Source organism: Petromyzon marinus, chromosome 8, assembly GCF_048934315.1.
Source record: "Petromyzon marinus isolate PM22_M1 ecotype Great Lakes invasive population chromosome 8, UKy_Petmar_22M1.pri1.0, whole genome shotgun sequence".
NCBI classification, from domain to species: domain Eukaryota; kingdom Metazoa; phylum Chordata; class Hyperoartia; order Petromyzontiformes; family Petromyzontidae; genus Petromyzon; species Petromyzon marinus.
The window spans coordinates 15,996,283-16,020,974 of record NC_133674.1 but is presented as its reverse complement, the minus strand read 5'-3'; the positions used below and the strand labels follow the sequence as shown (position 1 = coordinate 16,020,974).

The following is a 24,692-nucleotide window of genomic DNA, read 5'->3' as shown; positions in this document are numbered from 1 at the left end:
GTTTAATCCATCTTTGTGGCGCTTTGAAATGTTATCTCCTGACATGCATGGAGTTTTTTTCTTCCTCTGGGTACTCTGGTTTCGTCCGACTAGCCATGGACTCGTTTAATCGAATTGGCCAAACATGGCAACGAACGATTCTCCTAAAAGAGAGTCTTGAGGCTCAGTGAGGCTTTCTTGGATAAACAAATGGCAGTATTATTATTCATTATTATTTAGAGGGGGAGACGCGGGTGGTTGAGCCTCATCGGGGAACTCTGGTACCGTATCTCACTCCTCGATACATTATCATCGTCCCTGGACTCTCCCCCCTCCCCCTCCCCCCCACCGTCCCCGCAGCGCGAGTACAAGAAGGGCTTCGAGGAGACCAAGGGGCGGCTGCACCTGCCCATGGACATGCTGCAGCTGCTGCATGCGCAGAAGGCGCAGAGCCTGGCCAGCGACAGGGACTACCGCACGCTGCTGCACAACTACACCGCGCTGCCCTCTGACCTCAAGGTGGAGTGGGCCAAGAAGGCCTACCAGCTGCAGAGCGACGTGAGTGACGGCGTTATCCGAAAACGCACGTGTAATGTTTTTTTGTTGTTGTCTCTTAAAAAGATCAAGGCGTCATCATGGCTAGAGCCGATGATGCCACCATGCCCCGGCAACTCTTTATACCCTCTGCCAGATCCCACAGCTGCAAAATGTTAGTCTTGTCTTTTCCCCCCAATTTCATCCCAATTGTGCCCTTGGTGCCATGTCATCAGAAAGAAAGGCCCACGGAAGTGGATATCATAGAGTTACCTCTGAGGTCCTTTCAATTCTCACTGCATCGTACGCTTTCAAATGCGCTGTTGTGGCCACTCTTCCTTCTCATATCAGGAAGCCACTGGAGCTATGCAATTTTACATCTAGACTGAACTTCTTTGGCACCATACAGAGCCAACCATGCTAACTGGAGGTGCGGGGAAGGACACCAAAAACTAAACTCAAAAAGCAGCTCTAAAGAAATGAGTATTTCACGTGTGATGGAAATGAGTATTTCACGTGTGATGGTTTATGCCTTTCTGACGAGATCAGAAAGGCATTTTGGTTTATTGGTGGCGAGCACCGTGTGCAATGAGTGCGACATGAAACAACGTATATTCGTTCGGCAACCGCAAGCCAATGCATCTCGGCGAGCACTTGCACGGACATGGTCTGATCCTGCGGTACCCGTCACGACACGTGCCAGAGAATTTTGTACACGCTTCAGCTGGGTAATGTTTTTTTTGCCAGACGTCCCATAGAGTAGCGAGTTGCAATGAGAGTAGTGAGTGCCGCGCGTCCTCACGGCTCGGCTCGGTGGTGGCAGAACCTGTACCGCTCGGAGGGAGGGGCCCTGCGTGGCGTTGGGTGGACGCCGCTTGGATCCCTGCAGACCGAGTACGTGAAGCATGCGGGGGACATCATCAGCGAGGTGAGGCGCCCGCACAAAATGGCGATCGCGATCCGCAAGACGAATGCCAGCTCAGGTCGTTTTTTTTGCTTCGGCCAGTAATTCTGTGTGTGTGTGTGTTAAACTGTGGGGAGCGGTAGTGTAGTGGTTAGCGGGCTGCGCTAAGAACCCGGCAAGCGGAGTTAGATTCCCGCGCACCGGTCTTGGGCTTCCCCTAGGTAGACTCAGCCTCAAATGAGTACCTGGTGCGGTGTGTAAAATCATCGCTATTGGGGAGACAAAGGCGGCCGGGCATGGTGCTGGCCACCCACCCCCTCATGTGCCATGCCGGCCTTCATAGGTGCTTGCTAACAGCACTTGGGATCTTTGTCTTTTTGTTTGTTGTAAACATAGAAATCAGTGCCACTTCATTATTATCATCATATTATTCATATTCTTATCATCATCTTCATCATCATTATAATCATCCTGTGGAATGCGCCCTACCTAAGAATCAGATTCTTTATTTATATTTGAGGAAGCTATGAAGACGTCTATTGAAGGGAATCTTAGCTACAATATCTATCAAATCATCACAATGATATCGATTTGCTGTGTGGAAAGGTATTTGTCTGTCCGTCGTCCCGCATTCTTCTTGACGACCAAAAATCAGCACGCGGTGACGCCGGGACCCCACGCGCACGGTCCACTTTGGCGCGCCCGCTCACGGCCGCGGCGGCGGCGACGCAACGCGACGCCGGAAGCGCGGCCAAGCTTGTTGTCTTTTTTTTCTCGCCACAGAAAAAATATCGGCAGCACCCGGATGCCCTGAAGTTCACCGTGGTGGCCGACTCTGTGGGAATCCTGCACGCCAAGAACGCGTACCTGCAGTCCAGCGAGGTGAGAGCAACGCCACCGGCGGTGTACGGCGGAGGTCCGGTGGTGGCGAGCCGTTGAACGTTCGCGGCCATTTGGCCTTTCACAAATCAGAATCTTTATTTACACTGCAGGAGGAATCTGACGAGCTGTGAAGCTCTTTTTCACAGATGTCCAGTCAGGGCGGGTAGAGCAAGTAATAACAACAGGCAATACAAAAAGCGATCGGAGGGAAAAATAGATGAAACATGATCAAGCCACGATAAATAAATATACATGTACAAATTGCATCAGTACATTAATTCCTGCCGATTTGTCAATACCAAGTGCAAAAGCTTGGGAAAGGCAGCGAAACAGTAACAAAAACAGTCCCAGATCACACCAAGGCAACACACAGTCCCACAAATTAAATTGCACTTGAAAATTGAACAAAATTGCCGGGGCAAGCCACGATATTGAGGGCGTGAACGTGCAGCAATTCGCAGCGTGCGGTTGCTCTGCCCGTCCACAGCGGCGGTACCGGGAGGCGGGGATGAGCAGTCAGCACCAGTACACCCTGACCTCCGACCTGCCCGAGCACATTCAGGCCCGGATCAACACGCACAACCTGAGTGATGTAAGTGGCTCGCGATTTGCTCTGCGGGGTCTGGTTCTTTACATTTTTTTGTAGAAAATAAGCGGGGTTCTCTTCGTGTTGGAGCTCAAGACACTTTACACAAGGGTGGGGTTCTTCTCTGGGTGACACTGCTCTGCATCAGAGTTTATAAACACCATTTATTATGATGGTTTTAACCATTCAGAAACAAAAACCCCAACTCCCACGAGAACGTGAATTATGATATATTCTGCAATTATTTGAGATTTAAATTGTTCAGGGGTGCCGCAGTGGTGAGATGTTATCTCCCTCACCTGGGATTCAGGAGGTCGTGGTTTCGATCCCGACCCTGCCCCCTGCATATTTGGTCGTGTGGATTTTTCTCCACTTCCTCTGGTTTTTCCACATGATAAGCCACTTCGTTGAGCTTTCATTTGTGGCCAGGCCGCTTCTGAAAAAGAGCCATATTAGCTCAGTGGGCCGTCCCTGGTCAAATAAAATAAAATAGCGTCGTATAAACCCACGTGAGTGGGTTTTTTGAAAAAAAATTATATTATATAAAAAACCTTCGGTTTGCTCTTTGATGTGAACACGGCGATGGGGCGGATCGTGCGATGCATGCTGTGACGGTCCCGGACCCCCGCCACGTGCGTGCGAACTGTGTCTGCCGTGTGGCACACAGACGCAGTACCGCGACCTGTGGAGGAAGTCGCGTTCGCTGGGCTACACGCTGCACGCCTACGACATCCCCTTCCAGGCGGCCAAGTCCTCGCAGGAGATTTCCAGCCAGGTGAGGCGAGGTGCACGCGTCTGTGCTGCAGTACTTCACATCTCAGTCACGCTTTCGTTCATCTTCCCTTCCTGCTCCCATTCACAATCGTCTCCACTGACCTGCTTCTCTTCCTCCCTTCAAGCAACCCATCTCTTCTCCCCTGCCTATCCTACTGCTGCCCCCTGGCCCGGCCAAACAGCTATGAGCAGGCCTACCCCAACCCCTGTCACTAAACCTATCCCTCCTTGACCACTCCTTGACCACTCCCACCTTGTCCTGCTGTCACCATAATTACACCACAACTTGTAATAACCCCACTCTCTATTTAAACCGCTATCATCTAATGTACAATTTTATGATCATTGTAAAGCGCCTGGGACTAAGGAGCTATATAAATACATGGAAGGTAAGATAATATCTCGAGTTCACGGCGTTTTCCATGCATTTAATCGTTTAAGGAGATGGTATTTAAAAGGCACTTAAATGCCCCAGCAACTCAAAGCACTTTTTTTAAACTAATGCTCTCATCTCAGCCATTCCGATGGCCTGCTGCAGTCTGGCCAAGGTGGCAGCTGTACGGCACAAGGTTCACACAGCACTGGGCCTGCATGTGGTCGCTGTGGTTTTCCTGAAAATTAAGTGCATTGTCTGCTTGACAATAACTCTAGCCATTCGTAGGAATTCTAATAAGGGAGTAATGATCTGTGCTAACTTAGCCATGGGGGGAGGTGGTTGTAGGTAGTGGTTTGTGCTGTGTGATGTGAACCCACATGATGTAACATTTGCCAATACTCCTTTGTCTTGGGAAATATTTCATCAGCAGTATTGAGCCAACGGGTAACCGTTAGTATAAAGCACGTTCACATATTTGCAAATAGTAATTTTGCCTCTGGTGTGCGTCTCCAAGATTCCGTGCAGCCCTTTGAACAATGAGCATCCCAACTTTATTGTACGACGTTGATCACACTTGCATCATCTTAACAAAGAACAGAGGCTTAAAGCTTTCGTGACTGCAGGAATTAATATTCTTTGGGTCTTTCGGTAAAGCTACATAGATAGAAAAATATTAAAAATATCACGATGTTTCGACCGCAACACAAGCAATCGTTATCAGGTGAACAAAAATATTCACCTGATGACGATTGCTTGTGTTGCGATCGAAACGTCATGATATTTTTATTGTTTTTCTTCTATCTACGTGGCTTTACCGAAAGACCCAAAGAAGAAGAACAGAGGGCTAAGTCACAAACGCTTTCAACCTTGTCCGGAAAACCGAGCTCCGTGTCACTCTCTACCTGCAGTACAACTACCGGCAGGCGTTTGAGAGGCAGAAGGGCCGCCACGTGGGGGCGCAGAGCGCCGAGGGCGACCAGAACCTGCAGCACTGCTTGCACGCCAGCCAGCTGAGCAGCGGCCAGGGTTATCGCCGCGGCTTCGAGGACACCAAGGGGGCACTGCACCTGCCCAACGACATGCTGCAGCTGCTGCATGCGCAGAAGGCCCAGAGCCTGGCGAGCGACAGGGACTACCGCACCCTGCTGCACCACTACACCGCGCTGCCCGAAGACATGAAGATACAGGCCGCCAAAAGGGCCTACCAGCTGCAGAGTGAGGTCAGTGTCGTGGTGTTCCAGGATACCAGTGGCCATGAGCCACCATCGCAGTCCCACCGTCACGGCCACTGCCACAGTCCCACCACGACAGCCCACCATCATGGCCCCACCATCACACCCCCACCACCACGGCCCATCACCATGACCCTACCAGCACACCCCCACCACCACGGCCCATCACCATGGCCCTACCACTACAGCCCACCACCATGGCCCTACCATCACACCCCCACCACGACAGCCCACTACCATGGCCCTACCAGCACACCACCACGGCCCATCACCATGGCCCTACCATCACACCCCGCACCACTACGGCCCATCACCATGGCCCTACCACTACAGCCCACCACCATGGCCCTACCATCACACCCCTACCACTACAGCCCACCTCCACGGGCCTACCATCACACCCCTACCACTACAGCCCACCTCCACGGGCCTACCATCACAACCCTACCACCACGGCCCTACCATCACAGCCCCAACACCACGGCACCACCACCGTGGTGTTGGCCACACCACCCTCTCGTGTGCCGTGCCGACGTTCATAGGTGTTCACTTAACAGCCACTGTCCCAACAGTCTGTTGAAGGCTACACATGCGATCTTTGTCTCTGTCCTGTGTGCGTAGTCGCTGTACAAGGCCGAGCTGTCTCAGCTGAAGGGCGTGGGCTGGCTCCCCCAGGGCTCCGTGCAGATGGAGGGTGCCCTCAGGGCAGGGCAGCTGGTCAGCGAGGTGGGTGCTGGAGCTCCCTTGGATTTGCAAGTGGACGTGGGAGGCATGAGCACCCTACACTCACTGTCATTCAAACTGCGCGAGCGTTCATTGTGGTCCGTGTCCCTGCAGCGATCGTGACCAAGACAGCAGGAGGCATTTTAAAATGTCATAGTGGATTCTGTGAGAACACTGAGCTGTTTACAGCCGTGAACCAGTGGTGGAATTAATATGGCAGGTGTCAATAGGACAGCCTTTTTTGGCTTTCTGCAAAGTGGTACTCGTATAACTAAATTACATTTTAAGTTTACATTTATTGAAGGGTTACATTTAACCCAGATGGGAATTTGAACTTGTAACCTTACGATTGTCATGTGCAAGTCATTTTTTATAACCACTGTAGCACCCAGTATGCATCTCAGTACGAATAACAATAATAATAATTTACAGTCCTTTGATGGCCTTCCAATGTCGTTTGTCATGGGGGGGGGGGGGGTTGTTTGTCCATACCTCACCATGCTCGTCTGGGTGAGTTGGAACCAGTTGCGTTACGGTCACTCAGCCATGGGGTGAGACTCAAACTCAGGTGGACGGGTTCACGGCGCAGGGCACCAGCCACTCCGACACTGACTACCCTCGCACGTCACGTTGACACTACAAAAGGGAGATGCCATTCTCCATCACTGTTTTCATCAGTCGTTGCTCGCAATCTCATTTTACACGTACGTTTTTTTTTCTTTCGCTCGTATTAAATTCCCCCCCCCCCCCGGTTCAGAAAAAGTACCGGCAGCAGCCGCACAACTTTCAGTTCACGAGCATCGCAGACACTCCCGACATCCTGCACGCCAAGGCGAGCTACGAGAAGTCGAGCGAGGTGAGTGCACGCCCCGGTCCTCGTCGCGGCAACGACCGCGGGAACTCTCAGAACCTCCGAGTAGCACGGTCGGCTACGCATGGTGCGAGAGAAAGCTCAACATGCGTACGTACGTACAAAGAAATTTATTTAGACTGGATGTGCTGCAAAGGTCCTTTTCACAGATGTCCAGTATCTTATTGACGCTGCCCAACTCCAGGTTGAAAGCGTCCAAGTTTGCCAGATTAGAAAATTACCGTCAAATTACCCAATTGGCATTGCACAATTAACAAACTTCGCACCTCTACCCTCGATAGAGAGGGGGTCATGATAGCGACCCGCAACGGTGTGGAGAAACCCTCGTCATCCAGCAGCGGAATAATAAAAGTGCCGCCCACACACACACAGGTTAAAACATTTTACATTTTTATTTTACCAGGTAAGGCCCCACTGAGATGTATAGCTCTTTTTTTCAGAAACGACCTGGCCATAAATGATAGCTCAACAAAGTGGCTTGTCACGTGGAAATTTATAGCAGCCCAATACTCTAAAGGCATGTTGATTCTAAATGTAGAGGGAAAAACCGGAGGACCCGGAGAAAAATCCACGTGACCACGGGGAGAGAAAGAGAGAGAACACGCAAACTCCGATTGTGCAACAGCGACCACTTTGCAGAAATGCATTTCATGGATCGACGGCATGAAGATGACGGGTGCCTCGACTCTCCCCATTCCCCCCCCCCCACTCCCCGCCCGCCCCCCCGTCCCCAGCTGGCGTACCGCTCGGCGGCAAGCGGCGGCTCACACGCGTTCACGCTGCCACCGGACCACCCCGAGTTCCTGCGAGCTCGTGCCAACGCCCTGCACAGCAGCGACGTGAGACTCGCGGCACCGCAGAGGCGCGAGGGAGGGGGGACACGCGTACGGGGCTACGGGGTCGGCAGCGGAAGGCGGTGCGGCAGAATCCGTTGTTGTTGTACTGCACTCCGACTCTTGTGCTCCCACGTCTATTTCCCGCCGACCACCAACACCACCACCACCTCCGCCTTGAAGCCGCATTGACCAGTTTGGTGAATTGTGGTCAAATAACCACGCAGTTCCGTTTTACTTGGCGATGCGGGTAACATTCAGCCATAGGCTGCTTAGCAAGAGAGACCCGCGGAGTGCCTTATAAGAGATGCTACGTCGTTATCATACAGAACAACAATAACTTAAAATGCAGAACAATAAATAAAAATCAACAAAGGTATGCAATCAAGGGCAACAGGACACGAGCAACAACAAACGAGTTAGTAAGAAATTTAAATAAGGGCCGGCAAGGGGAGCAATCCTATTAAAAATCACGAAGTGAGCTCGTTCCAATAACGAGGAGCAGCTACAGCAAGTGATCTCAGAGCAAAGTTTCACTTCACTCTTGGCACGAAGAGGAGCAATAAGAGAGAGACTCTGAGTCAGCGTGAGGACGGCTGGGGGATCAGGTGGGGGAGGTTCTCATCCAGCAGTGGATTGACGAAGCGCTGCAAGGCAGCCCTGACGTGGATGCCCGGTGCGGGTTGGGTGCCCCCGGGTTCCCACAAGGTGGAGGTGGCACGGAGGGCAGCGGGGAGGGCGACTAATATATTCGTGATTTTTTTGTGTGCGATGTCTTAAAAAAAATGCGTACTCATTTCCGTTGTGTTACTTCGCGTTTATTCAAAAAATCCCTCGTCCCCACGTGCGCGGCGGTGTGGCAGAGGGCGTACCGGGAGTCGTCGAGGAGCTCGCGGGCACGCGGCTACGACCTGCGCCTCGACGCCCTCTCCTTCCAGACGGCACGCGCCTCACGTGACATCGCCAGCGACGTGAGCTCCCAGCGCCGGCACCGCCCCCCCCCCCCCCATTCCTCCACCTCATCTCAACTGCTACTCGTGTTTAGTTCGTTGTCCTTCCCTCGCACTCCTCCGCTTAGCACGGTTGACTACGTACGGTGCGAAAAAAGTTCAACACGCACACACTCGAACGTAAACCCGTTCACACCTCTCTGCAACGACGATGGCAGGCGATAAACCAGTCCCGCCACCCCCCTCCCCTCCCGCCTCTCTCTCTCTCTCTCCGCTTGCCCGCTTGCCCGCTTGGCCGCCCCAGTACAAGTACAAGGAGACGTTCGCTCGCGAGCGCGGGCAGCTGGTGGGCACGCAGAGCGTGAGCGGCGACGCGCGCATCCTGCACGGGGTGAGCGCGTCGCGCATGCGGAGCTCGCTGCGCCAACGGCGCGACCACGACCAGGCGCGCGTCGCCGCTGGCGGGCGCTACTCGCTGCCGGCCGACGTCGCTTCGCTGGTGCACGCCAAGCGGAGCCAGGAGCGCGCCAGCGACGTGGGCTACCGGCAGCCCGTGGCCTCCGGGACGGCCACCGCCGAGCAGCTGTCCATCAAGCACGCCCAGCACTCCCACTCGCTGCAGAGTGAGGTGCGTGCTTTCACCGCGATGCGGCGGCGGCGGCGGCGCTCGTGCCAGGATAGAGGACAGGCGAGGTGGTGAAGGGCCCTCTCTTTTGTTTCTGAATTCGGCACGCGCGGTCACTTGTTAAGGTGGACCCCTCGTTGTTCAGAATCATCGTTTTTAGTTGTGAGGAGGAATACGATGAGCTGTGAAGCTCTATTTTTCACAGATTTTCAGTAGGGGGCGGGTCAGAACGTCGCAACAGCAAAACAATTTCACGCGTAGGCTAACCCAACAACCTTTATTATAAAAAAACAATACAACACGGTAAGAGTGCAAAGTGGAGGAAAGGTAAACACATCAATAAACTATTGGTAGAACGCCAATGTGTGTGTGCGTAGGGTGTAGCGTGCGGCCAAAGGGATTTGAAAGTCCTATTCGGTGCCTAGGCAAGGCAAACATTCCCTGCGTCTGGAGTAGAGTGGAGTGAAACGAGCGCAGAAGCTTTGTGACTCCCACAGGACCATGCACGTGCTCAGACAGTCGTCGTTTAACTCCGCCTTGCCCGTCTGCCGCCTGCTATTACAGAAGCGCTACAAGGCAGACCTGACGTGGATGCGCGGCGTGGGTTGGGTGCCCCCGGGTTCCCACAAGGTGGAGGTGGCACGGAGGGCAGCGGAGAGGGCGGCATCTGGGGCAGACTCGGGAGGGCCGCAGCGACTCCCCCCCGCGAAGGTGAGGATTGTACCACGTGATCGTCATCGCCGTCGTCATTGTCGTAATCATCACTACCACCGCCACCGTCATCATCGTTATATACCACCGCCATCATCACCATGATCACAACCACTGTAATCAACACCACCGGCATCATCGTGCACATTATTGTCACGATTTCAACTGCCGTAATTATCATTTTCACCAATACCACCATCAGCACTGCCACCATCATCACCAACGCTGTAGAAAGTTATCGTGACAAACCCCACAAAAGCAATACAAACAAGACGGTAAAAGCGAACAACAATCTTAACAATTCTTTGAATCGCCAGGGGGTGTATGGCACATCTATAGTTTCTTCATGTTATTTAAGTAAAAACAAGTGCTTGTTCTTTTACTACAGCTCCGACTGTATTGAAACACGACCAGTAAACAAAACGGATGGCACTATATCTGCATCTTCACCGCCTTTCAACACATGTAAACTTTAGTTAATCTTTTTGAGTAAATTTGAACATGTTTTGAATTATCCCGAGCTTTTTTGTTTTTATCTCGGCCAACACCGCCCTCCATTTCCGCGGGATAATCGAGAGATGACCGCTTCGGTTGATGCAAGTTCACAATCTGCGGCCGTTCGCCCCCCTAACACCCCCCGACCCAACAGCCCAAGGCGGAAATGGAGCGGCAGCGCGTCCAGGGGGAGGAGGTGATGCCGGACGCCTTCGAGGTACTGCACAGCAAGCGGCGGGGCAAGCGGATGTGAGGTCAAGGGTCGGGCTCAGTGGCTGCACCGCACCTGGCGCGGCGCCACAGTTAAACGATGTCTTACGTACAGCCCCCCTCCCACCCACCAACCCCGCACCCCCCCCCCCCTCCTCCCCCACACGAACATATTTATGAATGGTTTCGTACAGAAGCACGGCACATTAGTGAGAGCTGACACGGTCACCGTCACGTATTTTCAGAGAGCGGCATAAACACCGCAGCTGCACGTCCCACTCTTCACTTCTTCCGCATGCGGAATGAATAGCAGTGCTTTTACGGTTGTTATTATTGCTGTATTTTTATTCGGGTTTTTTTTTTGAGTGACGGATTAAGTGTAAATCCTTTATAATGTTGCCGGCAAACGACTGTGCTAATTTAGGTGTGTTTTGCTACATTTTTTTTTTGCTGACGAAGTATATTTTAATGATCAGGTGAACTGTGGAGCAGTAAGTTAATTGTGAAGTTGCAGGCGTTCATTGTGAGATCGCGGTGGGGGATAGAGGAAAGTAGCTCTGGGGTTAGCGGCGGCGTCGGCAATGAGACACCGTACGCGGAAGGCTGATCAAGGTTGTGAGTTCACATCCCGGTCAGGGTGGACAAAGCACATCATCCCTATTCTGGGTGGGTTAAACGACCATCACCTTGGTAAAAAAAAAAACCTTCGCCTGTTTGGATATCGGTGGAATGAAGTAAGGATCCTTGTTTTTGTGTTGTTATTGCGAAGCCGTACGAGCGATATCACAACAGTGTCATAACAGGTCATGTTAGCAAAACAGTGCAAATGGATCTTAAAAGGATTTGTGATGGGGCATAAGGAAAGGAAGTCGGACAGCGGTGTGCAGATAGCAAGTGAAACATAGCGAGTGATGTGTATTGAAAGATTTTAATTAATACTTTTAAGTCAGCATTTTCGCCTAACTCTGTTTTCTTAAATACGCCAATAATGTTACTAAACATTATGATGCTTTGCAAATAAACCATGAATACAAGGTTTGTTGGTACAGTGTTTGGAAAGTGTCCTTTGATTAAACATGAACGTGAAATTAATGCTTGGTGTCAATTTATTGTTTATTTCAGCACCAGCAGCGGCGTAGCTACGGATGATTTTCGGCAAATTGTGCCTTGAGCCATTGGCCCAAAAATGTTGCATCGATACCACCTAGGGAGACAAATGTAACAGTGATTTTCTATGAACATTTTATCTGAAGGTCGCCGTGGTAGCTGTTCATGAGACAAATATCGTTGTGTCGGAAGGGCACGATTATGAGTGTGTTTGATAGATAATATTATTTTTGAAGAAAAACGCCAATGCGATATGGCACATATCTATAAAAGAGTTATTAAGTTCACATTTCTGCTCATGGTGAACACTGCCCATGGTGGATCCTGGTGGAATTCGCCCACCTCCGGGTAGTACCGTCAAACCACGACTTTGCCTTGTGGGCCCCAGAGTTGCAGTCCGAGCGAGCACTGTGCAATAATTTGCAAGCCGGCATTGGCTCGCGAACTGGGCGCTTATCTTAACGTGGCACAAGCGGGCGCAGTCTGCTGACCACACACCAAGCGGCATCTCTGGGAGAGTGACGGCAGGAAACGGCTCAGTTTAACACGCAGTATGCTTTCGCGACCAATATTGTCCATAACAGAGGTTTTTGGGGGGGGTTAGATCGCGTAGATATAAATGCGTCGTTAATCTTGCCCACACCCCGACACCAGCCAATAAGTAAGGTTTGTCACGTGAGCAAAACGTGCAAATAAGTTACTGGTTCAGCACACCGGAGCGTTGGAGAGTAAACCCGCAACATTGACTATTCGAGTGCCGTGAAGTTTCGTTGGTAATTACAACGACCGAGCCTCGTCAGGCGACAGCCAGAATTGTGGAGAGAGAGAGAGAAAAAAATCCTCCTCCTCCTGTTTCGGCTCATTGTGAGAAGCAGGGCTCAGGCGCTCGGAGACTCCCCTTGTTTTCTTTCAGCCACAGTTGCGTCTCATTCCGCGCACGAAGATGAACTCTGGCCTGGGTTTGGCTCGCGCGGAGCCCTGCTTAGGTGTCCCCCACGGGACATGCACCGAATGGCTACGGGACATTCTATGCTGTCTGCCGAGACCGGGGTAGAACGCCTGGGCATTCGGAGCCCCAAGCTTGAAATGCACTCGCCCGCCTTGAGAAGTCTCTGCGCACCCGTTGACAGCGACATACAACTCGAGTGCCGTGTTGTTTTATGGTTTTTACACGCACTTGAAAATATCTTCATCAGCGTAATCGCCACTGGTCATAATCTGTCCACTGCCGGACAATGAAGGGCTTCCCGAGGCTTATTTTACTGGAACTTAATGAGACGCAGTGACGTGCCGCAAGTAAAGAGCAAGGGCCATATCATTACTCCGGGATTTGACGTGAATTTTAAGATTCGGTGAACGTTTGAGAGGTGCGCGCACAAAGGCGCTTTCTTGAAACAAACAAGGATATGCGTGTCACTGTGCTCGATACATCACACACAGGCACAGCGGTGTGGTTTGCAGTGCATCTCATAAACATTCTGGCCCCTTACGTGGGACATCTGTTTTAGGGTTGACTAAAAAAGCAAACGGCTTTTAGCAATAACGCGGCATGGGCCGATGAAATCAATGGGTACAGGGCCTCTCATGGGGCCGCAAAATCATGATGAGTGAAAAGTGACAGAAACTCCCTGGGCGTTTCTCTTCTAGCCCCCCCCCCTCACTTCGTGCAGGTCCCCTTGTTGCCTTGCCACCGCTGGTCCTTAACATTTGACCTCGTGACCCTCTCGCCGGCTCCCACTGTCTCCCTCGTTCACAAACCCCAAGTCCCTCGGTGCCGGGGAGCTCGGAGAGGGCTGCGCGTTGTCTGAGCTCGCGGGGGTGGCGGAGGTGGCGGCTCAAGGTGACGCATTCCGCCACGGCTGGCACCTCCGAATTATAGAGACGGTTGGCTACGTACGGTGCAAAAGAAGTTAAACATACATATGTACACGGAAACCGAGTTGCTTGACGTCCAGCCTCATCGTTCACGTTGGCTGGGCAATGCCCCGCGTGTGCCATCCTCGCGTTTTTTTTTTAAACAAAGGTTATTATTCAGCCCTCGGTATGCGAGGGTTTGCGTGAATTGCACGCGTCGGGTTTTACGCCGAGTAAAATGCCTTCCCGAACCCCACATGCGCGGCCCAAGGCGGCGTCAGACAGACGGGTCCCACACCTGTGCCAGGCGAGCAGAAGCGTTCGTGTTGAGTGAGGTGCAGGCACACACGTGGCACAAGACGCGGGGGGGGGGGGGGGGGGGCTCGCTGAGAGACGCCCCTGGGGCAAAGGCGGTGAGACCAGATCCAATTCATCTCGCCAGAGTGGCGAGATGTTAACTAACCTCGCCAGGTATACAGGAGGTCGTGGGTTCGATGCCGACCCTGACGCCTGCTGCTGTATATTTGGAGTTTACGTGTCTCTCTCTTCCCGTGGTCGCGTGGATTTTTCTCCGCGCCCTCCGGTTTTTTTTTTCCCTCCGCATTTAGAAATACGCGTTCAGAGTATTTTGGCTGTTGTACGCCTCAACACGATAAGCCACTTCGTTCAGCGATCATTTGTGGCCAGGTCGCTTCTGAAAAAGAGCTATATAGTTCAGTGGTCCTTACCTGGGAAAATAAAAAATATGTACTTTTAAAAAGTTTAAATCCCGCAGTGGGAATGGGTGCGCAGCTTCGCCGGCGGCGGCTTCCCACGATGGCCACCCGGCCCCAGGAAAATCTTTCCACCTTTCGATACTGACAGAGCCATTCCACATGCAAATGTGACCCCGTGCCCACTTCGTGACAAAGGGGCCTGTTCGAACGGGCAGAGAGATAGCATCGGACCGTCCACCGACTGCACCTGTAAGGTGTAATGAGCGACGTGGCCCTTTGTGAAGATGCCGGAGCGTGTTCCAGAATGCCCTCGGTGGGTGGCGGGGTGCAGGGTATAGAAGTCCGTCGGTGCAATCGCAGTCATGCGCTTGAGACGCGAGGTGGGGCGGGGGACGCGCTGCGTTGTCGTCGTTAAAAGGAGACTTTGTCGCAAGCACGATTCCAGCTCTGTCGCCCGCAGTAGCTGTGCCGCAGAGCTGTCAAGCCACACCACGGTTTACCCCGTAATCTTGTGCAGGGAAATTGAGTTTTCAGGTCCACACGGCGTACAGGCGTCTCGATACGGGCAGAAAATAAAAAAAATGTTTTGGTCTCTTTGTTTGCGTTTTCTCTATTGTGATGGGACCTTGTAGGATGAACGTTGAGATGTATAACGGCACGGTGAGACCAATAAGGTTTGAATTGGTCTGTAGTAAGGTAGGGCACTGATAAGGGGGCTGTGGTACGGCAGCTGTGGTGGTGAAAGTGCCGCGCTTCAGACGCGGGCAGAGAGCGGCAACGGTTTGGCTCTGCCAGCACCCGATTCAAATGATGAGGGGGCCGAAGGCGAATAGGAGGGAAGTTGCCTAAGTTTTACGTGCAAGCATCACGCACTGTCCTGCAACAAACGAAAAAAGTACGAAGTCATAAAATAAACCACACGTTTTTTATTGATTTATTTATCCGTGTAAAATATAAACATTGTGATTCGTACTCAAGGTAAATTCATCACTCGCCACACTTAATTTCTCTCCCCCCCCCCCCCCCAAAAAAAAAATAGTTTTCCCAGCTTCAGCTTTGGCAAAAGTCACGAATGTGATCACAAAACATTTCCGAGTGTCGCGCGACTGTCGCTCCGCTGGTCCTTCGACGTTGAATGGAGGTCCAAAAGGAGGGCCCGCAGAATGAGGGCCCTTGGGTTAATCCGACCCTGGGCTCTGCGTAACGATGCGAAAATTCAACTCCCCCCCCCTTCCCCCCGCGACGTCTGCTGCCTCCGTGCTTGGAAGTTGCCCGTGCATCGCTCTCTCTTTCTCTCTCTCGAGGGAGGTTCGTTTGCCGAGCGGCTTCAGAAGCTAGTCGCCCGAGACTCCCGACATTGCCTTTAAGAGAGCGCTGCGCAACTGGGAGGTCCGGCCACCACGTCCGTCTCCTCGTCTACGTAAACACTGCTAATCAACGTTGGTGTTGAGCTCCTTAGTTCGGAGACGTGGGCCCCCTTCTTTTGTGGAGTCGCGCTGAGGTCTCTCTCGCCCCGACAACGTTTCGCATTGAGCATCGACCGTTAACGTGAACGAATTCAAACTCAGATTTTGATGAATTTGTGCAACGCACTAAGATGCCATTTGAAATTTGCCGCGGCATCTAAAATACCGAGGGCATCTCAAGACGCTTCACGCGTCCTTGATCCCTCCGCCTTCACCGACCCCACACTGACCGGCGTGGTGAAGTATGGTCAACACAATACCCACGAGCGACGCGTCGCGGGGGAGGCTTTCATCCAGCAGCGCACGGGCAGTCCTCGACTCCCGAAGACGATTTGTTCCTGAGGTCCGTGCGTAAGTCGAACGGTTCGTAAGTCGGAACACACTCGTGGACAAAGAGCTGCGAATTCTCATCGGGCACTCTGAGCGCGTGCATCTGTTACACAGGCAAGTGTTGGCGAGCCAAGTCAAATTTATATTGCGTTCGTCTAAACGCATGCACAGCAGCTGCGTAACACCTTAAATCCTTAACAACTGTCTTAATGCCATGGGGGGGGGGGGGGGGGTCGACCGCAGTCACGACCGCTTGCGGGCAAAAAAATCCGCGAATGAAAGGGGGGGGGGGGGAATGCCCTTCGACCAGACGCCGCTGGGGCCGCATAGCGCAGTGCTGCTGCTGCTGTGTGTGGTCGCACCCCGTGTCAGATCCGCACCGAACGGCATCAAAACCTCTTGCACCCACCCCCCACCTCCTGGCCCAGCCCGCCCCCCCCCCACCGCCATCCGTCCCTGTGCCTCTAAAAACTTCTCTTGCCCTCCGGCGATGAAAAAAAAAGAGAGTGAGAAAGGGTTCGGGGTGGCTGACTTTTTCGTGCAAACAGTAGACTTAACCTTTATTATGCGGAGTTGCCTGTGCGTGACATGTACAGTATTATGAGCGGCGCTAATATATTAATCCCTCTTTGGTGTGATTGAAATAAATGGGCGGATTGTGTGCGACGCGACTGACGGAGCTGAGCCGATGGGAAGCGTGGGGCAAGATTATACGGCGAGGGGAGGGCGCGACACCAGCTACGGGGCACCCCCCCACCACCACCACCATCATCCCCTCTCTCTTTGCTCTCCTCCCTCCACCGGCAGCACCGAGACAAGGGAGCCCTGTGTGGGGCCACGGGCTCACGTCGCTGGCACCCAAACGTGGGCACGGCAGCTCCACACCACCACCCCCCCCACCCCACCGACCAGTTTAGCCACAGTCCCCACCAGCACCACCAGCTCCCTCCCCCCCTTCATTCACATTTAACATTCATAGTCTCCGCTTTTCTCTCCGCTTTTTTTATGCAACTCATCTGCATCTTTCTAAACCCGGGGATTTCTTCAACTCCGGTCCCCACGCCCGCACGCTTGGAGCAGTGTTCCCGTGTTTACCAATGTCCTCCATTCTGATGTAATACCAGCAACGTGATTTATCCTCTCGCGGGGTGGTGGAGCGGTGGGTAGCACACTGGGTTACGAAGTAGGCGAACCTGAGTTCTAAACTAAACGAAGGTTTTTTTTTATTTTACCAGGTAAGGGGCACTGAACTATGTCGCTTTTTTGTTTGTTTTTAAAGCGACCTGGCCACAGATGATAGTCCATACAAGTGGCTTATCGTGAGGAAACTAATAACAGACAAATACTCTACACGAATGTTTTTAAACATGGAGGGGAAAACCGGAGGACTCGGAGAAAAATCCACGCGTCCGCGGGAAGAACACGCAAACTCCAAATGTAAAAGAGTCAGGCTTGGGATCGAACCCATGACCCTCCTGTATACCAGGCGAGGTAGTTAACATCTCGATTGCTGGTCACGGATAACATCAGTGGAGAGTCATATCTGGGCCTCTCCTGGCTTTGCCCCATTTCACCAACCCGTACTGACCAGCGTGGTGAAGTATGGTTAAACAACAACCACAAACAACATGGCGTAGGGAGGCCTTCATTCAGCAGTGTATTGACAAAAGGCTGTAATGACTAAGTTGTTAGAAATGTTAAACGTATATATATTTTTTTTATCAAAGCCTTTATTTGTGATAGCTTGGATGATTTCATAAATTTCTACTCAGGCAAATGCCTTTTTATTATTATTATTACACGCTTTTTGTTAACTCACTCTTGTTGTTGAATCCTCAAATCTTGTAACTCAATTTTAACCCACTTCCCAATGTGGTATCGACTGCAAACTTGGTAAACTTATGTCATATTGATGACAATACTATATTCTATCATAAAATATATATGTTTAAACATTATTTTTGTATATGTTATGTTTCGGCTTGGGTCTACTTGTCCACGCTCAACTCACGTTGGCTATAAATCACCACGGCCCCCTTAAGTTATGGCAAGCTTCGGGGCCACTTCCTGGAGTTGTCGAGTTCTACCATGACGGGCACGGTACATTTAATCAAAAGTATTTTTTAAAAAAAGTTTTAAAAAATCTTACTTATTATAGTCTACAACGGTCAGGCACAATGGTATTTCGCATTTATGACTTTTCTCAAATCTGTTTGACATATTTGCATGCATTCGATGGTAAAGAAATCTTCCTTAAACCTGGCCTGCTCATGCGGTTTGTTGGCCTCTAAATGTTGAATTATTATTCGAATGGTCTTCGTGAACAGATTATACACGTGCATACCAGGCTGATGGGACTGACATTTGAGAAGTAATTTGTATCACTGTTTTCATCGAAGAACGATTAAAGTATTTTATTTACACGTAATTTAGGAAATGGGTCTAATAATGTTCTCCTGACAACTGATCCTGCTTGTTTGATGATGTCCACAGTTACACCATCTCATCCAGGATCGTTCCCTTTTACACTGTGAAAGGCGGTACATCTTCAAATGTGACGTTGGCAGAGCCTCTCCGTCATTTTAAAAGTGGTTTGACCCATGGGATATATTGATTGCGATTTAAGTCGATTGAAGACATATTTTGGAATAGAGGTGAAGGTCAGGTTTCAGCGATTTTGGAAAGCCATAAGTAATATCGGAAGCAAGAGCGTTCCAGACGGCAGCCGATAGCACATCTGAAAGCGCACGATGCAGTGACCGTCTTTTTTTCGATGGCTAGCCAAATGGTGCTACCCCACGGATGATCAGCAAGGTATTGTGGTTCATTGTGGCAAGCACTTTATGTGTAATGGCACTTTGTGCTTTGGCAGGAGAGGTCGCTGGAGGGGATGAAGGCTGGTGGTCGAGACTAATAAAAAAATGTTTATCTACGTGGCTTTACCGAAAGACCCAAAGAATATTAATAATGGAGTTGTAGCCAGAGGAGGAGGAAACATCTCTGAGATAACGTCGACCACAGAGAGATGGAGCTCCTGGATCTGCTTGTGGATTGTTGCTTGACCAGACCGTCATAGATGGCGATGACTTGTGGAGGCATTCCTCCAGCAGTGGATAAATCATGGTCGATTATGGACATTCTATAGAGTACATTCTGTTGTATTCATAATACCGAAGGATGAATCTTCAAAATGCACACACTTTATATACCATCACTGCAAGGTTCAATATTTTCACAAACTGTTGTTCATGCCTCCTCCAATTATTATTACACTATTATAATCTATTAGGCTGAACTGCGTTTAGTGGAAGTCATTATTGGGGTCAACTGAAGGTTTTTACTAAATAAATTATGTTTAGAAGCTTCGGCTAATTCCCAACACGTGCGGGCATACACAATGACGGCCTCCTCTGAGCAGCGTGCAATCGTTGACACTGAGATGCGCTCGTCACGTGTTTCAGGTCGAGTGCAAAATATGTTATAGATCTAGAACTTGTATGTATGTGTAGACGTAGAACCTTCTTTTGCACCGTACATAGCCAACCGTGCTAATTTCTGTCGGTTTAAAAATATATTTCTGCTACTTCCCTCGCAACTGCCCGACTTTGGAATTCCCTCCCACCGTTATCTTTTCCCACTTCGTTGTAGCCTTACTCAATTCAAAGAAATGTGCATACTCTTAATAATTGAGCAGCATTTGTTTAACGAGCTTCGCTTCGCTGATGAGACGCGGAAGGTCTAAACCTGGTTTTGGAGTTAGCTTGCTCCAATACAAATGCTGCTTTATGATAATTATTTGTTCAGAAGGCCAATTGGCTGATGGACTACAATGGACTATTTATGCATGACGACAGAACGTGTTTCACGTTGGGTGGCAAATCATTCTTTGTTCTGTTTATATACGTTTATTTGTTTACCCTTAACGCTCCAACGTTAAGCATAATTCGTTTGTATATATACGTAACTTTTTAAAATCCATGAAACGTATTAACTCGTAGCTATTGCAACTTCATTGGTGATGTGGGTTGCTGGCCTCTTGATGTTTTTGGGGCCTTTGAACCGTGTGCTTAGCAAAACAAAAACTCCCACGATGATTGTCAGAAACCCTGTTCAGTTATAACAGCAAATTGCGTTTACGTTCCGTGCATTTTATAGACCTATTAAAAAAACTATCTTCAACAAACTCCACACACTGACCAGCGTAGTGAATTACGGTTAAATAAATACGATGACCTACAAGGCGTAGTGTGGATGGTCCTCTTCCAGCAGTGGATTGACAACATGACTCTTGTATGTGTACAATAAATATATTGGGAAGTTATTTAGAAGTACAAGCTTTTTAAAAATAAAACGGGAATTTTAGCCGTTGGAATTAACCCAGGATTTTTTTTTATAACTGAAACGTGGATAATGAGACTTTTCGGGCAGCGATTCCTCCTCGGTGAATGTATAAATAGAGGCAATTGCCGGGAGATTAATTGTGACCTCGCCAGAGACAGCGTTTCTCCATTGTGTTTCGTCCGCACCTGGCATGGGAATTAAAAAGTCGGATCAGACTTCACTGTCTCCCCTACCGAAGTTCATTGTAGCACGAACCCAGCTGCTAAACTTTGTAGTAGTAGTAATAATAATCATGACAATGTAAGAAAAAAAACCCTCTGTAATTGAGTTAAATCTCTCATGATCGGACCAGAGATTCACTTACAAAATCCAGACAAAGCGACCACTTCCAGAGCAGTCTGCCGTCTGCGTTTGACGCACGGCCATCATCATCATCATCAATATGTATCATATATACCGCGCCTCCCATGCAGTATGTACATCTCGAGACATCAACATGAATTACCCAGGAAGATGGCGATTGGAGACCACAAGGAAACGGTGTAAGTAACTATTGTTATAGTATTTTGTTGTTGTTGTAATACAGCGTCATTCATGCAAATAGGTCGGATTTGTAACGGGCAACAATTTTCACACGGAAGCCACAAACAAGAAGAGAAGGCGGCCAGAAGCTGCGCCAATAATTTCCCAAGCTCTGCGGTCATATATTGGAATGTTTGTCCATCTCCGATCCACGGGCCTTTATCCACGTTCAACATCGTGTACACACCAAGCGGCCAATGTGTGCATGCTCAGTATGTTGAACTTCTTTCGCACCGTACGCAAGCTAATCGGAGTACCTGCACCGTCACCTTACATCTCGTCGCCAAAACCCCACACGCGCGGTTTTTATTGATGGGGTTGAGAACAAGCGCTGGGAGAGAGAGAGCCCCTGCCTCTCTCTCATTGAGGCGGCCGTGCCAGCTGTAAGCCAGCAGTACACCGAGAGACTGGTTAAGATCACGCCTCGTCGGAGACACTGCGCTGTAATCACGGCCGGCGAGGTGCTTGCCTCGTGGAGAGATTACCATCTCATTAATAGTATCAATGTCCTTTTATCGGCTGGGGGGGCTATTCCGCTCATGTCCGTTTGTGCGCGGCAGCGTAATCCCCGCGGCGCTTCTGGCTGACAGCTGTCCCTGACGAGCCTTCAAAATGCTGACTTCTGTGGCAGCTCACCGTGAATGGGCCAGGGCGGGGGAGTTGAAGCTGCTCGGGCTTTTTTCTTTTTTGGGAATGAGGCGATGGTTGTGGGGGGGTTCGGGCGGGCGGCTGGGTGAGATGCGGTGGGCACGGTGTTGTGGGTTTTAGGGACCTCTTTTTATATTTTTTTTTGGTGGGGGGGGGGGGGGAGGTTGGGAGGGTGGGCAGCGATCCCGACCCACGGGCATGGAGGGGAGGAGACACGGGCGGGCGGGAATGCGAGCGGGTCGCGTGTGCGGAAGGCCCACGCGACCCGCTCTCGACAGCCACTCCAGGCGGCCTCCCACCGAACCTCACGAGTCCATTGCCGCCGTTGCGCACGTGGGCAGCCCGGGCAGCCGAGGGCTCGCTCGTTGTTGCCTGCTCACGCGGGGGCCCTTTGCGGGCGGCGGCGTCCGCTCGGAACCAACCCCCTTCTGTTCGTCGCGAGCTCACGGCAATCGTAAGGCTTGACTTAAAGCTTTCGTGACTGCAGGAATTCATATTAATTGGGTCTTTCGGTAAAGTTACGTAGATGGCTTCAAAGAAAAAAAGAAAAAAACTACGACGTTTTTGACGTTTCTTCCTGATGACGATCGCTTGTGGTCGAAACGTTGTAGTTTCTGTTATTTTGAACCTATCTACGTGACTTTACCGAAAGACCCGAAGAGTATAATCGTAAGACTCTTAGCGCTCGCGCCTCGTCATTTTGGCGCAACAGCAATCACTGCCTGATCGATGATAATTGTGGCGGTGACGCAACAAGGATAACGCCCTATAATTGAATCGTCTTTGACTGAGCACCGATAATTGATCAAGGCGCTGGTCACAGTTGTATGTGTTTACGTTGAACTTCGTTCGCACCGGACACAGTCAACCATCGGGCTGAACGTCATTCAATCTGTAAATATTGGCTGGAGTGCCAATTCCATGATAATGATGATTGTCCGCAGGGGACGACCACAGTGTCAAGAGCGAAGAGGTCATCATGACCAGAATCGTTGACGCCACCACACATTGCAATCACTGGCTTCCTTTTGCTGTATCCCACAGTAGTCGCAAAGTTCTATATAAAGCGATTGTATGTGAGCAAAACAAAACAGCTAAGGTCCAATATACGGTACTAAAATACAGCAGGGTTCAGCTTGAGAAGACATCTAGCAGTGGATAGAGAGGTCCTTAGCTTGAGAAGACCTCTAGAAAGTCCAGCACATAAAGAGCAGCCATGCAGTATGCGTGCAGCATTCTCCTCTAGAGCACTGCGATCCACAGACTCTAATAGTGATCCATACAGACTCACACAGCGACCCAGAGACTTACAAAGAGACACATAGTCTCGCGCAAAGATGCATAGTCTCGCAAAAAGACACAGACATTTTCAGCAAAGTTGAGCGTACAACTTTGGAATTTTAAACCCAATGCCTCCTGAGCTATGCCGGCTGTGTGTGTGTGTTTGGTATCTGATACCGATAGCCCGACCGGGATGAAACTTGGCTAAACAAGTCAGGGAGAAGCAGCCTCAGGTAGCGGGTTGGCTGCAAGGAACTTTGCAAGTTCACCCCAGCTGAGTCCCGATTATAATGGTATTTAGATTATTATGGTATTTAGATTATAATGGTATTTAGATTATAATGGTATTTAGATTATAATGGTATTTAGATTATAATGGTATTTAGATTATAATGGTATTTAGATTATAATGGTATTTAGATTATGATGGTATTTAGATTATGATGGTATTTAGATTATGATGGTATTTAGATTATGATGGTATTTAGATTATGATGGTATTTAGATTATGATGGTATTTAGATTATGATGGTATTTAGATTATGATGGTATTTAGATTATGATCGTATTTAGATTATGATGGTATTTAGATTATGATGGTATTTAGATTATAATGGTATTTAGATTATAATGGTATTCAGATTATAATGGTATTCAGATTATAATGGTATTCAGCTTATAATGGTATTCAGATTATAATGGTATTTAGATTATAATGGTATTTAGATTATAATGGTATTCAGATTATAATGGTATTCAGATTATAATGGTATTCAGCTTATAATGGTATTCAGATTATAATGGTATTTAGATTATAATGGTATTTAGATTATAATGGTATTTAGATTATAATGGTATTCAGATTATAATGGTATTTAGATTATAATGGTATTCAGATTATAATGGTATTCAGATTATAATGGTATTTAGATTATAATGGTATTTAGATTATTATGGTATTTAGTATGGACCAAAGCTCACCAACACATGCGTCTCTGTCTACACGAGGGTGGAGCCAGTGGAAAACCAACAAGACAAAACAGTAAAGTTAAATCAATAAATTGAACAGACCGCGTGTACGAGACCGACGTGAGAGCGAAAAGAGCGAAGTTGAGATGTAGACGGGCAGGACGGAGACATTCGAGGGCGACCGGGCAGAAGAGACGCGCAGGGGCGATGGGAAGTGCCTGGGTTGGTGAGTGGCTGTGAGCTGCCATGGGGAGGTGGTGGGTGGGGAGTGAGGGGCGGGGCCGTGGGGGTGGTGGGGGAGTTGCGGCGGGGGGGGGGGTGAGAGACCTCGGCTTGCACTGCGGGGGGCTCCGTGTGGGGCCGCGCCCGGACTCAGCGGGGGGGGGGGGGGGGGTTGTGGATGTCCAACCCCGGGCCCAAATCCCATCAGCGGCTGCTGCGCCCTCCTTTTCATTGGCGGGGGTAACGCTTTTGCCGTTGCGCGCATTAAATAGTGTAAGCACATTAGCGGGATATTCCATACATTCTTCCGCTCACTTTCCATCTGGGCGCTACTCCATTTCCGAAAGGGCTCCCCCCTCCCTCCCCTCCCCTCTCTCTCTCCCCCCCCCCCATTGGAAAGCAACGGATTACAATTGGCGGTCGATTTCATGGCGGAATTTTGCGTACTTACCATGGGAATTTGCCACGGGTACGTGAGATTAGGTACGGTT

The 24,692-nt window shown here is 50.1% G+C and overlaps 1 protein-coding gene across 1 annotated transcript in view; it reads left to right on the top strand.

Annotated features, from left to right (window-relative positions):
• Positions 1–11,773, top strand: part of NRAP (nebulin related anchoring protein) — a 51,674-nt gene extending 39,901 nt beyond the window's left edge. Inside the window, exons 42-54 of the mRNA XM_032949889.2 lie at positions 340–537; positions 1,337–1,441; positions 2,201–2,299; positions 2,787–2,891; positions 3,553–3,660; positions 4,944–5,255; positions 5,889–5,993; positions 6,748–6,846; positions 7,596–7,700; positions 8,558–8,665; positions 8,949–9,272; positions 9,834–9,980; positions 10,630–11,773. Of these exons, the coding sequence (XP_032805780.1) occupies positions 340–537; positions 1,337–1,441; positions 2,201–2,299; positions 2,787–2,891; positions 3,553–3,660; positions 4,944–5,255; positions 5,889–5,993; positions 6,748–6,846; positions 7,596–7,700; positions 8,558–8,665; positions 8,949–9,272; positions 9,834–9,980; positions 10,630–10,728 (1,914 nt within the window). The 3' untranslated portion in view covers positions 10,729–11,773. The remainder of the gene's footprint in view (positions 1–339; positions 538–1,336; positions 1,442–2,200; positions 2,300–2,786; positions 2,892–3,552; positions 3,661–4,943; positions 5,256–5,888; positions 5,994–6,747; positions 6,847–7,595; positions 7,701–8,557; positions 8,666–8,948; positions 9,273–9,833; positions 9,981–10,629) is intronic.
• Positions 11,774–24,692: the final 12,919 nt, after the last annotated feature.